This window comes from Heteronotia binoei, chromosome 19, assembly GCF_032191835.1.
Source record: "Heteronotia binoei isolate CCM8104 ecotype False Entrance Well chromosome 19, APGP_CSIRO_Hbin_v1, whole genome shotgun sequence".
Lineage (NCBI taxonomy): Eukaryota > Metazoa > Chordata > Lepidosauria > Squamata > Gekkonidae > Heteronotia > Heteronotia binoei.
Window position 1 is genome coordinate 2224275 of NC_083241.1, and position 13320 is coordinate 2237594.

The 13320-nt window shown below is 50.8% G+C and overlaps 1 protein-coding gene across 1 annotated transcript in view; it reads right to left on the bottom strand.

Moving 5' to 3' along the window:
• The window catches only part of LOC132587840 (coronin-2B), a 92816-nt gene that overhangs the window by 18855 nt on the left and 60641 nt on the right, over positions 1-13320 (bottom strand). The window contains exon 3 of the mRNA XM_060260226.1: positions 5001-5117. Coding sequence (XP_060116209.1) covers positions 5001-5117 — 117 coding nt within the window. The remainder of the gene's footprint in view (positions 1-5000; positions 5118-13320) is intronic.

A 13320-nucleotide genomic window follows, 5' to 3' on the forward strand; every position in this document is an offset into this window, starting at 1 on the left:
TGCTATGCTGAAAATTTGGTGCCTCTGCCTCAAGAAACAGCCCCCCCCCGAGCGCCAGATACCCACAGATCAATTCTCCATTATACTCAATGGGAATCAGTCTCCATAGGGAATAATGGAGTGCCCAGCAGACATTTCCTCCTCCCCCGCTTTCTGATGACCCTGAAGCGGGGAGGGGCCTCCAAAGCGGGGGATCCCCTGCCCCCACCTGGGGATTGGCAACCTTATTTTTAAACCTTGCCTGGAGGCAACTTTGGTAACTTCCAAAGTTTCCTTTCTTGCCCTTTCTCCCGTTGCAGCACCAGGGGTCTCCAGCCCCCTCCTCCCCTTTCTGGCACTTTCCTCCTGGGGCCACGGAGACGCCTGGTGCATTTCGGAGGTTTGGGCATCATTGGCAGGCGTGCGTCTCAGGGAATAATCACAACCATCCGCACTCGTCATTCGCCAAACGAGAACGCACATGCTCCTCCACATGAATGAAAAACGAGAGCCTCGTTCGGAGGCCACCAGGAACCGCGAGCCCAGGAAGGAAAAGTCAAAACATTCTGAACGTTCACAGCAGCACAAAGACGTCGTCTGACGCAACGTGCTTGTCAGACGAGGACATCTGTTTGCCACTCATCACCTTCCTTTGTCTGACTTCTGATTCAGAGCTCCGCGCGGCCTCCTTGGAACGGCATGCGTCTGATATAGAACAGCACATTTTGTAGCGACAGTACGGGAGGGAAATCTCCCACCTGGACAGTTTGCAGCCAGAGGGAACGGCTTTCGCTTGGTCTCTGCTGCTCTGGAGCGCCACCCTTGCAGATGGCCCGAAGGGGTACTGTGGCTTTGGAACCCTGGAGGATCTGTGAACCAATCAGATCTTTTCTGGGCTTCTATTTACTAATTTCTTTGGCCCATTTACACCCCATCTCTCCAGACATCTGCTCAAGCAATCTAACAGGGTTGTCAACCTTAATTGTTATGAAAAAGAAAAAGATATTGATTTATATCCCGCCCTATACTCCGAATCTCAAGAGTCTCAGAATGGTCACAATCTCCTGGTGGAACCAGCTGCCGGAAGAGGTAAGGGCCCTGCGGAACCTTGTTCAATTCCGCAGGGCCTGTAAGACAGTCCTCTTCCGGCTGGCCTACAACTAGCCAGCACTGAAACTGAAACTGAGGGGAGATGTAAGACCGCCGTATGTCTTGAATGTTTTAAATATAACTATGTGATTGTTTAGATTTTTAGTAGGTAAACTGTGAATGACTAATTTTTATCCACAATTTATATTTTTATGTTAGATTTTACATGTTGTAAGCCGCCCTGAGCCACCTAGTGGGAAGGGTGGGATATAAACCACAAATAAATAAAAATAAATAAAAAATAAACAATCTCCTTTACCTTCCCCTTCCCCAACAGACACCCTGTGAGGTAGGTGGGGCTAAGAGAGCTCTTACAGAGCTCCCCTTTCAAGGGTATTCCAGCAGGTGCAAGTGGAGAAATGGGGACTCAAACCCGGTTCTCCCAAATAAGAGTCCATGCACATGACCACTACACCAAACTGGCTCTCTGAGGGCAAGATCTGACATAAATGAGAGAGCCTCCGGAAAGAGGTGCTCCAAATGTGTCATGACAGCAAGCTATCGGGGCACTTTGGGTATGTAAAAACCCTGCATCTAGTAAATAGACAATTTTGATGGCCCTTTATGAAAAAAGACATCTCCAATTATGTGGCTTCTTGTCCAATATGCTTGATGGCTAAGAGAAGGGGGGGGGAACCCCCAGGATTATTACAGCCACTGGAAACGGCCACTAGACCGTGGTCGATAGTCTCGTTGGATTTCATTGTAGAACTTCCCCCTTCTCAGGGAAAGACCAAAATTCTTGTAGTAGTGGACGCTTTTTCTAAACAAGCCCACTTCATTCCTTGTTCTCAAATACCCACGGCTAAAAAACTAGCTCAACTATTCTTCCAACACGTGGTGAAACTACACTCATTCCCGAATAAGCTAATTAGTGACCGAGGAGTCCAGTTCATTGCCAGCTTCTGGTGGGAGTTTGGTAAACTAACTGGGATTGAACTGGGCTTGAGTTCCGCGTACCATCCCCAAACAGACAGCCAGACGGAACGGCTAAATGCACTACAGGAGCAATACTTAAGATGCTTTGTAAACTATCAGCAATCGAACTGGGCAGAATTGCTCCCATTTACCGAATATGGATATAATAACAGCATACACAGCTCCACCAAGTCTTCCCCCTTTTTGGTAGTGAATGGGTATGAAGGGAAACATTTTCCGCTACTCCCGGGGGGAACGATGCCTGCAATACCTTCAACTTTTCAGCAATGGTGGGGAAAGTTGGGGAAGGCCTGGAACAACATCCAGGAAAATCTGGAATTGGCTAAAGAGAACCATAAAAAACATTACGATAAGCACCATTCTCCTGCTTGGGATTTTAAAGTGGGAGATACAGTGTTCCTTTCTACCAAGAAATTGCCTTTACCACAAACCTCTAAAAAACTGGCATACAAGTTTTTGGGACCGTTCCGTATTAAACGAGTAATCAATAAAGTGACTGTAGAACTTGAATTACCCAAACCGTTTAGTAAGATAAATCTAATCTTTCATTGCAGTTTACTTCGGGGGGATCCTGGAGACACACCTTGGCACCCCCGACCCCAAGCTCCTGAGCCTATACCAGTGGGGGATCAGAATCACCATGAAGCAAAAGAAATCTCAGATACTAAACTGAAGCGGGGTGTATTGTATTTTCTGATTAGATGGAAACATTTATCAGCAGCACATGATGAGTGGGTAATTAGCTCCAATGTGAGAGTGCCAGCGCTAATTAAACAATTGTATGCTAAATATCCTTCAAAACCCCGGAGAGGGGCTTAGGGGGGGCAGTATGTCAAGCGCGTTTATTTCTGTGACATAATGGGTTCTCAGACACAGAGCAGATCTCCCACTCTTTACTGCTCCCCCCTTCTTTATGACCATGGGGCAAGTAATAAATCCATCTGGCCCAAGGATGTTTATGCTACAGCCTGGCTGGTACCACTTTCAAGTCGCCTCTCCCACAGGTTCACACAGACAGCTCTTGTCTTCTGCTAGAGAAGTGTGAGAATGGGAGATGTTTTTAGTAGCCTAAATTCCTTAGTAAGGAAAGAGATAGTGTTTAGCAGCCTTTGAACCCGTGACTCAAGTATGCATCTGTAATGTAACCTTTGAAGATATCCTATATAGCAACTGTGTAACTCTGTAATTGCTATTACTCCCAAGGCTTGTGTCCTTGGTACAGATTCTGAATTTCTAACAATAAAACAGCTTTGCTTTAAAACAAAAGACTGCTTATTGAGAAATATCGATGCTTGACACAGGCCCTACCTGGAGCCTGGCAACCCTACCTCACGCCCATGAAGAAGAACTGCAGCAGGCTGGACGGGATGGATAAAACCAACCACAATAAAGAGAAAGCGATCCCGCAACAGGAAACGTGCAGGACCCAATTATTATCATGCAGTCCGCAATGAAACTGCAGTCCTCTCTGTGCCATGTCTTGAGCTCACACAGATTATAAAAGGGCTGGCTGCTGTTTGAAACACGTCTTCTGTTTGTCCCTTTTGCTCTCGGAGGTAAATGCATTTAATTTCTTTTGCCCTTCCTGCAATTAATTGTCCAGCAGTTTAAACCGCCTTGGGGAGGGAGGCTGCAGGTGATACGAACATGCAAAATCTTACCAAAGCTCTTTTTTTTTTTTTAAATCTTATCCCCTCCAGACATCCCCCAAGAACGCTCCTGGAAAGGGTAAGCCAAATGCCTGCTTCGTGATGCCTGGCTACCGTTTTGTCTTAGCACGAGCAGAGGTTTTTCTACAGAGTTAGAAACATTCCTAGGGAATGTATTTCCCCCTCCCCGCCCCCACACAGACACACGTAGCTTTAAATTTAGGGCCCGAGTGTTCCTCCCTATCCAGGGTCAGTTCATATGAACATATGAAGCTGCCTTCTACTGAATCAGATCCTCCTGGGTCCATCCAAGTCAGTCTTGTCTGCTCAGACTGGCAGCGGCTCTCCAGGGTCTCCAGCTGAGCTTTTTCACGCCTCCTTGCCTGGACCCTTTTCAGTTGGAGGTGCCGGGGATTGAACCTGGGACCTTCTGCTTACCCAGCAGATGCTCTACTCCTGAGCCACCGTCCCTCCCCAGTTCAGACTGTGATACTTTCAGGTCATTCATTCTTTCTCACAGTTGCTCAAACAGAATCAATTTGCTCAGCATTTGACCATTTCTCAAGCAATTGGAGACTCAACTTTAACTGGAGATTTCACTGGGAATCAAACATTAAGTTAGGGGTGGCCAAACTAATATAAGAGCCCCATTGAATAATTGTCAGATGTTTAAGAGCTGTAAGACATGAACGTCAGATGTCTGAGAAGGGAGGGAGGGAAGGAGGAAGGAAGGAAGGAAGGAAGGAAGGAAGGAAGGAAGGAAGGAAGGAAGGAAGGAAGGAAGGAAGGAAGGAAGGAAGGAAGGAAGGAAGGAAGGAAGAAGAGAGTGAAGGAGGAAGAAAGGAAGGGGAGGGGAGGGACAACAGAGGGAGAGGTGGAAAGAAAGCAACTTCAACTTTAAATGGTTTGGCTTGGAGAAGTGATTTAGAGAGAAATGCCTTCTCCAAGTTGGCTGACAGGGCAATGGGGACTTAGAGAGCCACATCATATGTGCGGAAGAGCCACATGTGGCTCCCGAGCCACAGTTTGGCATTAAGTAAAGAAATGCAAACATTGCCAGAGAGGCTATCTGAGCTGGTGCCCAACCAGCCTCGTTGTTCATCCGATTCCACCCCCCGTCCTCCTCCAGTGCAATGCTAAAGCTCCCTTGCGCTGAATGAGGGGCTCCTACTTCTCAGAAAACTCTGTCAGCTCAGCCTGATATGTGTTGCCTGCTGGGTTTTGAGCATTGTGCTTTCTTGGTTCTTTCTAGGCAGGCAGGTTCTTTGGCACCTTTCTACTCACCGAGGTGTCTTCGGAGCAGGAGGCAATGATGTTCTCCACGAAAGGGTTCCACTTGATATCAAGCACGTTGCCCTGATGGCCACAGACCTTGGGGTAGTTGGGCTCAATCCGGCCAGTCTGTTTACAAAAAAAACGAAAGCAAGAGACTAAGTGGGGGGCGGGGGATGGAGTCACAAAGCAACAGATGAAGTCCTATATCTGTTGTTGGCTATGAAGAAAGCGCTGTAAGTCCTTAGCTGAGAAATATTTTTATTGATAGCAATTAAGGGACTCTTTTTCTATATTAATAAAAAACACCACCCTGTTATTTCGCTTATGAGATGAGAGAATCCTTGAGGGAGATCTTAAAATAAAACCACATTGCTTTCCTGATGGCCACCAGGGGGCAGAGTGAAGCCCTTTTGCAGCTCCAACAAGCGGATTTAAATGGGGGGGGAAACGGAGAGTTTTGGAAGGGGCTGCCCAATGCATCAGAATGCTTTGCAACTATTGAACAAACATTAGCGTTGCCAAGAGTTGGCTTTGCTGGAAGTCTAACACTGAGCAACAGTCTGCAACTTCAGCTACCCAGATCCTATCTTAAGGAGTGAGCAGCGACTCATGAAAGCTTCTATCCTGACACAAATTTTGTTAGAACCAAATGGGCAGCCGTGTTGGTCTGAGGCAGTAGAACATCAAGTTGCACCTTTAAGACCAACAAAGTTTTATTCAGAACGTAAGCTTTTGTATGCAGGCATAATTCTTCAGACGAGGGGATAAGGTAAAGCTGTGAGTAGAGGAGTGGGGAATCCAACCCGGTTCTCCCAGATAAGAGAGCTATGGCTGACCCAAGGCCATTCCAGCAGCTGCAAGTGGAGGAGGGGGGAATCAAACCCGGTTCTCCCAGATAAGAGAGCTCTGGCTGACCCAAGGCCATTCCAGCAGCTGCAAGTGGAGGAGGGGGGAATCAAACCCGGTTCTCCCAGATAAGAGAGCTATGGCTGACCCAAGGCCATTCCAGCAGCTGCAAGTGGAGGAGTGGGGAATCAAACCCGGTTCTTCCAGATAAGAGAGCTCTGGCTGACCCAAGGCCATTCCAGCAGCTGCAAGTGGAGGAGTGGGGAATCCAACCCGGTTCTCCCAGATAGGAGAGCTCTGGCTGACCCAAGGCCATTCCAGCAGGTGCAAGTGGAGGAGTGGGGAATCAAACCCGGTTCTCCCAGATAAGAGAACTCTGGCTTACCCAAGGCCATTCCAGCAGCTGCCAGTGGAGGAGTGAGGAATCAAACCCGTTTCTCCCAGATAAGAGAGCTCTGGCTGACCCAAGGCCATTCCAGCAGGTGCAAGTGGAGGAGTGGGGAATCAAACCCGGTTCTCCCAGATAAGAGAGCTCTGGCTGACCCAAGGCCATTCCAGCAGCTGCTAGTGGAGGAGTGGGGATCAAACCCGGTTCTCCCAGATAAGAGAGCTCTGGCTGACCCAAGGCCATTCCAGCAGGTGCAAGTGGAGGAGTGGGGAATCAAACCCGGTTCTCCCAGATAAGAGAGCTCTGGCTGACCCAAGGCCATTCCAGCAGGTGCAAGTGGAGGAGTGGGGAATCAAACCCGGTTCTCCCAGATAAGAGAGCTCTGGCTGACCCAAGGCCATTCCAGCAGGTGCAAGTGGAGGAGTGGGGAATCAAACCCGGTTCTCCCAGATAAGAGAGCTCTGGCTGACCCAAGGCCATTCCAGCAGGTGCAAGTGGAGGAGTGGGGAATCAAACCCGGTTCTCCCAGATAAGAGAGCTATGGCTGACCCAAGGCCATTCCAGCAGCTGCAAGTGGAGGAGTGGGGATCAAACCCGGTTCTCCCAGATAAGAGAGCTCTGGCTGACCCAAGGCCATTCCAGCAGGTGCAAGTGGAGGAGTGGGGAATCAAACCCGGTTCTCCCAGATAAGAGAGCTCTGGCTGACCCAAGGCCATTCCAGCAGCTGCAAGTGGAGGAGTGGGGATCAAACCCGGTTCTCCCAGATAAGAGAGCTCTGGCTGACCCAAGGCCATTCCAGCAGGTGCAAGTGGAGGAGTGGGGAATCAAACCCGGTTCTCCCAGATAAGAGAGCTCTGGCTGACCCAAGGCCATTCCAGCAGGTGCAAGTGGAGGAGTGGGGAATCAAACCCGGTTCTCCCAGATAAGAGAGCTCTGGCTGACCCAAGGCCATTCCAGCAGGTGCAAGTGGAGGAGTGGGGAATCAAACCCGGTTCTCCCAGATAAGAGAGCTCTGGCTGACCCAAGGCCATTCCAGCAGGTGCAAGTGGAGGAGTGGGGAATCAAACCCGGTTCTCCCAGATAAGAGAGCTATGGCTGACCCAAGGCCATTCCAGCAGCTGCAAGTGGAGGAGTGGGGATCAAACCCGGTTCTCCCAGATAAGAGAGCTCTGGCTGACCCAAGGCCATTCCAGCAGCTGCAAGTGGAGGAGTGGGGATCAAACCCGGTTCTCCCAGATAAGAGAGCTCTGGCTGACCCAAGGCCATTCCAGCAAGTGCAAGTGGAGGAGTGGGGAATCAAACCCGGTTCTCCCAGATAAGAGAGCTCTGGCTGATCCAAGGCCATTCCAGCAGCTGCTAGTGAAGGAGTGGGGAATCAAACCCGGTTCTCCCAAATAAGAGTACGAGCACTTAACTACTACACCAAACTGGTACTTAACTACAACACCAAAAAGTCCATGCACTTAACCGCTACACCAAACTGGCTCTTTTAGTTTGGCCACTGAACTCAAACTTTGTTCTTTTCCGGTGTAGCTCTTCAGCAAGAGATTCACCAGCAGAGGGCGCCAAGGCACCCAAAGATGAGTCTAGATGGACCGCTAATACTATCACTGGAGCCTGAGCCCGGATTGCTCCGTATGGCATTTGGGCGGCTAATTCTAAAAGCAGCACCCTGTGAGCCTTTGTCCCACAAAAGCTAACCTTTCTCCTGCGTCATCATCAGATCCAGAGAGCGTGATTTCTCCTCTGGCGCTCTGAACGCGCACAGTGAATGGCTCTCTTTGTCTCCACAAATATTTATTACTTAGCGCATTTTTATAACATCCGTTCTCCAAGGATCACAGGGGATGCGGCACTTCCTTCTCCTCTGTCCTCCCTTCCATTTTATCCTCACGACAACCCTGAGAGGTCAGTTAGGCAGAGCACATGTAAGTGGCCCAGCAAGCTTCCACGGTGGAGTCGAGATTCGAACCCAGGCCTGCCAGATCAGAGCTCCACACCCTGGCCACTTCACCAGGCCAACTTGGGAAGGGTCATTCCCACTTGGGCCTAGGAGGGTGACCTGCTCTAAGTCACGCAGCTGACTACAGAGCTGACCGAAGACTGGAACCTCTCAGGCCAAGGTCAAAATCTACCCCCCTCTGACATAGAACTGATGGCCGAGTTCCCTTGAGATACCCCTGCAAAGGAAGACTGAGCCCCCCCCCCCTCTCCTTCTGCACACGAGGGGAAGCCACTTAAATCACCACCCACTGTTTCCGGGCTAACTGGGGTTTCCAGACCCGGTTCACCTCCCGCGAAGCAGAAGCAGCAGCAGAAGACGACTGCAGATTAATACCCCACCCTTCTCTCTGAATCAGAGCCTCAGAGCGGCTCACAATCTCCTTTATCTTCCCCCACAACAGACCCCCTGTGAGGTGGGTGAGGCTGAGAGAGCTCTCCCAGAAGCTGCCCTTTCAAGGACAACTCTGCGAGAGCTATGGCTGACCCTCGGTCAGCAGCGGCAAGAGGAGGAGTGGGGAATCAAACCCGCTTCTCCCAGATAAGAGTCTGCACACTTAACCACTACACCAAACTGGCCTCAGAGTGGGCGGGGGGCACCCAGAGCTGGCTCTAAACTGTCCGGCACGCTAGGCAAAGGCTAACTTTTGGTGCCCCCTCCCTGCACTGTTAACATCACCGAGGCACACGGGGGGCTCCCATTTCAGCACCCTCAGTCAGTCGAGTTTGCTCAGTAGCAGGGTCAGTCCTGGGTGCGCCCACAAAATGGCTGCCGCAGGAGGCGGGACCACATACACACGGGGGGGAAGTCCAGCTGCAGGTGAGAGGAGGGGTCATTTTAAAATGCACTGGGAAAGAAGGGTGTGGGGGAGAGAATAAAACAAGCACGCTGCGGGTAGTGGCTGCCCACCGAAGCAGCTGTTTTCATCTGCATGGCCAGCCCATTCGCTGATGGCCAATCGGAAGGTTTACTGAATAAGAGCCCCGCCCACTTTCTAAAAGCACTGAATGGGCACCAAACGAGGCACCAGCGGGTATCACCACGTCGGGGAGCCCTGTGGAAAGTGCCAATTTCACAAAGGAGGCAGAAGAAGAAGATATTGGATTTATATCCCGCCCTCCACTCCGAACAGTCTCAGAGTGGCTCACAATCTCCTTTCCCTTCCCCCCCCCCACAACAGACACCCTGTGAGGTAGATGAAAATATTGGATTTATATCCCGCCCCCCACTCCAAAGAGTCTCAGAGCGGCTCACAATCTCCTTTCCCTTCCTCCCCCACAACAGACACCCTGTGAGGTAGATGAAGATATTGGATTTATATCCCGCCCTCCACTCCGAAGAGTCTCAGAGCGGCTCACAATCTCCTTTCCCTTCCCTCCCCCACAACAGACACCCTGTGAGGTAGATGAAGATATTGGATTTATATCCCGCCCCCCACTCCAAAGAGTCTCAGAGCGGCTCACAATCTCCTTTCCCTTCCTCCCCCACAACAGACACCCTGTGAGGTAGATGAAGATATTGGATTTATATCCCGCCCTCCACTCCGAAGAGTCTCAGAGCGGCTCACAGTCTCCTTTCCCTTCCTCCCCCACAACAGACACCCTGTGAGATAGATGAAGATATTGGATTTATATCCCGCCCTCCACTCCGAAGAGTCTCAGAGCGGCTCACAATCTCCTTTCCCTTCCTCCCCCACAACAGACACCCTGTGAGGTAGATGAAGATATTGGATTTATATCCCGCCCTCCACTCCGAAGAGTCTCAGAGCGGCTCACAATCTCCTTTCCCTTCCTCCCCCACAACAGACACCCTGTGAGGTAGATGAAGATATTGGATTTATATCCCGCCCTCCACTCCGAAGAGTCTCAGAGCGGCTCACAATCTCCTTTCCCTTCCTCCCCCACAACAGACACCCTGTGAGGTAGATGAAGATATTGGATTTATATCCCGCCCTCCACTCCAAAGAGTCTCAGAGCGGCTCACAATCTCCTTTCCCTTCCTCCCCCACAACAGACACCCTGTGAGGTAGATGAAGATATTGGATTTACATCCCGCCCTCCACTCCGAAGAGTCTCAGAGCGGCTCACAATCTCCTTTCCCTTCCTCCCCCACAACAGACACCCTGTGAGGTAGATGAAGATATTGGATTTATATCCCGCCCTCCACTCCGAAGAATCTCAGAGCGGCTCACAATCTCCTTTCCCTTCCTCCCCCACAACAGACACCCTGTGAGGTGGGTGGGGCTGGAGAGGGCTCTCACAGCAGCTGCCCTTTCAAGGACAACCTCTGCCAGAGCTATGGCTGACCCAAGGCCATGCTAGCAGGTGCAAGTGGAGGAGTGGGGAATCAAACCCGGTTCTCCCAGATAAGAGTCCGTGCACTTAACCACTACACTAAACTGGCTCTCCAATGGCAATACTCCCTTGAAGCTGCAGAGTCTGGTGAGCAAAAATGCTACTTTGTGAGCAACTGGCGTCAACGTTGTGAGAGACTGGCATGAAAGGTGTGAGCTGCTGCATCGATTAGTGTGCTCCGGGGTCATCTTTCTTGACCTAAGACAAAAATGGGTGAGCGGGAGGCTAAAAATCTGTGAGCTGGCTCACACTAACTCAGCTTAGAGGGAACACTGCTCTCTGGCGGGGTGTGGATGGCGTGACCCAGAAGGTCGAGGAGGAACAGTCTTTATTTAGCAGAGCAGATCGGTGGTCTTTGCATTCTCTTCACAGATGCAAGGGAAGCAGAACACAATGGGAAGCATCTGTCGCAGGCTGGGGGGTGGGTGGGTGGGGTGGAGTGGATTTCTGCCGACTGCATTTTGCGTTCAATTGCAGGACGCCGATGAAGAGCGCGGCTGACCTAAGCAGACACACAATCTGCCGCCAATGGCACTTTCCATCTCTGCATGCGCCTCCCTTCTTCTCGGTCACTGCCCTCCAATGTCACGGTGGAGAGAGACATGCCGGGGGTGGGGGGAAGGGGGCAGAGAGGAGGCCTGGGGGGGTGAGTTTCTCCAACAGCACAAGGCTGAAGTTGGCCCCCAGTTTTTTACTTGTAGTCTCTTATTCATGGGGTTGAATAAGGAGGATCTGCGATGGCCCCTAGTGGGGCTGACGGGGTGTGTGTGTGTGTGTGTGTCCTGCCTCATCTTTTCCGTGTTTCCAACTGGAAAAGCAGGAATACAGGCACAGACAGGAAAAAGAACCGTCTGCAGTTGGTGTTTAAGTTGCCCCCATAAAGACTGGCATTTGGAAAGGTATTCGCCACTACTTTTTTTAGATGATGATGATGATATTGGATTCATATCCCACCCTACACTCTGAATCTCAGAGTCTCAGAGCGGCTTACAATCTCCTTTACCTTCCTTCACAACAGACACCCAGTGCAGTAGGTGGGGCTGAGAGAGCTCTCCCAGAAGCTGCTCTTTCAAGGGCAACTCTTGTGAGAGCTATGGCTAATCCAAAGTCATTCCAGCAGATGTATGTGGAGGAGTGGGGAACCAAACCCGGCTGTCTCAGATAACAGTCGGTGCACTTAACCATGACACCAAACTGGCTCTCCGTTCCCTAATTCTGCACAGCTATTTTACGTGGAACTCACCCTCAGCACTTCAGCTGTCCCCCTGCTGTTCTGCAAGGAGGTCGGAGAGACGCTGACGTCAGAGCGACAGGAATATCGGCTGCCCAGGTCCCCTTCAACGGAAACTGTGGCTCATGGAACGATGTGGCAGGCTGACTTCTTTGGCACGACTGGGGTGGGGAAGCCTTCCTTGGGAGCCAATCCTGATTTTGTGCCTGCCTGCGTTGGCGCTTGCCTCAGAGAAAATGGAGTGTGCCTTCCCAGTTCTCTGGCTGCTGTTTGTCGCCTGACGTTTTTGTCCTGGGACAGACCTCTGAGGGCTTCTCGCATTCTTCCTATGGCAGGGCCAGCTCCCTTCTCTAATTTCTGTCCCTTCCGCCACTTGAACACTTGGGCCCATGTGTCTCTAGGGAAGAGTCCTTGAGGAGGGCTTTTCCAAAAGCTTGGAGAGTTGCAGAGAGCTGGGGGCGCATGAAGCTGTCTGTCAGTGAGTCAGGCACGCCGTCTCTCACCACCAGTATTGTCTGCTCTGACTGGAAGGGGATCTCCAGGGTCTTCAGGAAAGGTCTTTCAATTTGGTGCAGTGGTGAAGTGTGCGGACTCTTATCTGGGAGAACTGCGTTTGATTCCCCACTCCTCCACTTGCAGCTGCTGGAATGGCCTTGGGTCAGCCAGAGCTCCGGCAGTTGTCCTTGAAAGGGCAGCTTCTGTCAGAGCTCTCTCAGCCCCACCCACCTCACAAGGTGTCTGCTTTGGGGGGGAAGATAAAGGAGATTGTGAGCCACTCTGAAACTCTGAGATTCAGAGTATAGGGTGGAATATAAATCCAGTAAATCCAATACCATCATCTTTCATGTTGCCTTCTTCTTGGTCCTTTGAACTAGAGGTGCTGCCAAGGGATATTATTTCATTTCCTATGTTGACAGCCTGCTAAGACTCCAGACAACTTACGGGATAAGAAACAGTGTCATCAGACAGGGTACGGCAACCAAAAAGCAACAGTTTATGGAATTCGAGAAGAATACCAGCAAGGATCCTGTGAACACACACAGAGTGGGATTACCAAATCAAGACTGATTTTTTTTTTGGGGGGGGGGGTGTGCCATGTTGGTCTGAAGTGACAGAACAAAGTTTGGGTCCAGTCAGCCATCTTGTAAAACCAACCAAGTGCAGTCGCAGTTGCCTCAGAGCTCTCTCAGCCCCACCTACCTCACAGGCAGTGTTCCCTGTGAGCTGAACAGGACCAGATCTACATGCTCTTTGAGGCCTTATGGGCCATTCTACCTTATGGTCCCATAGAATACAATGGACTCCATACCCAATTTGGTGCCCCCCTCCCCCCCCCCCCGTCGGCACCCGGGACAAGCACCCTCCTCTGCCCCCTTCTAGATCCGGCCCTGGAGCTGAGTGAGCGTGAGCTAGCTCATAGTTTTTTAGCCTCTGGCTCACACATTTTTGTCTTCGCTCAGGAAGAACGGCCCTGGAGCAAACTAATTTATACAGTAGGTCACAGCTTT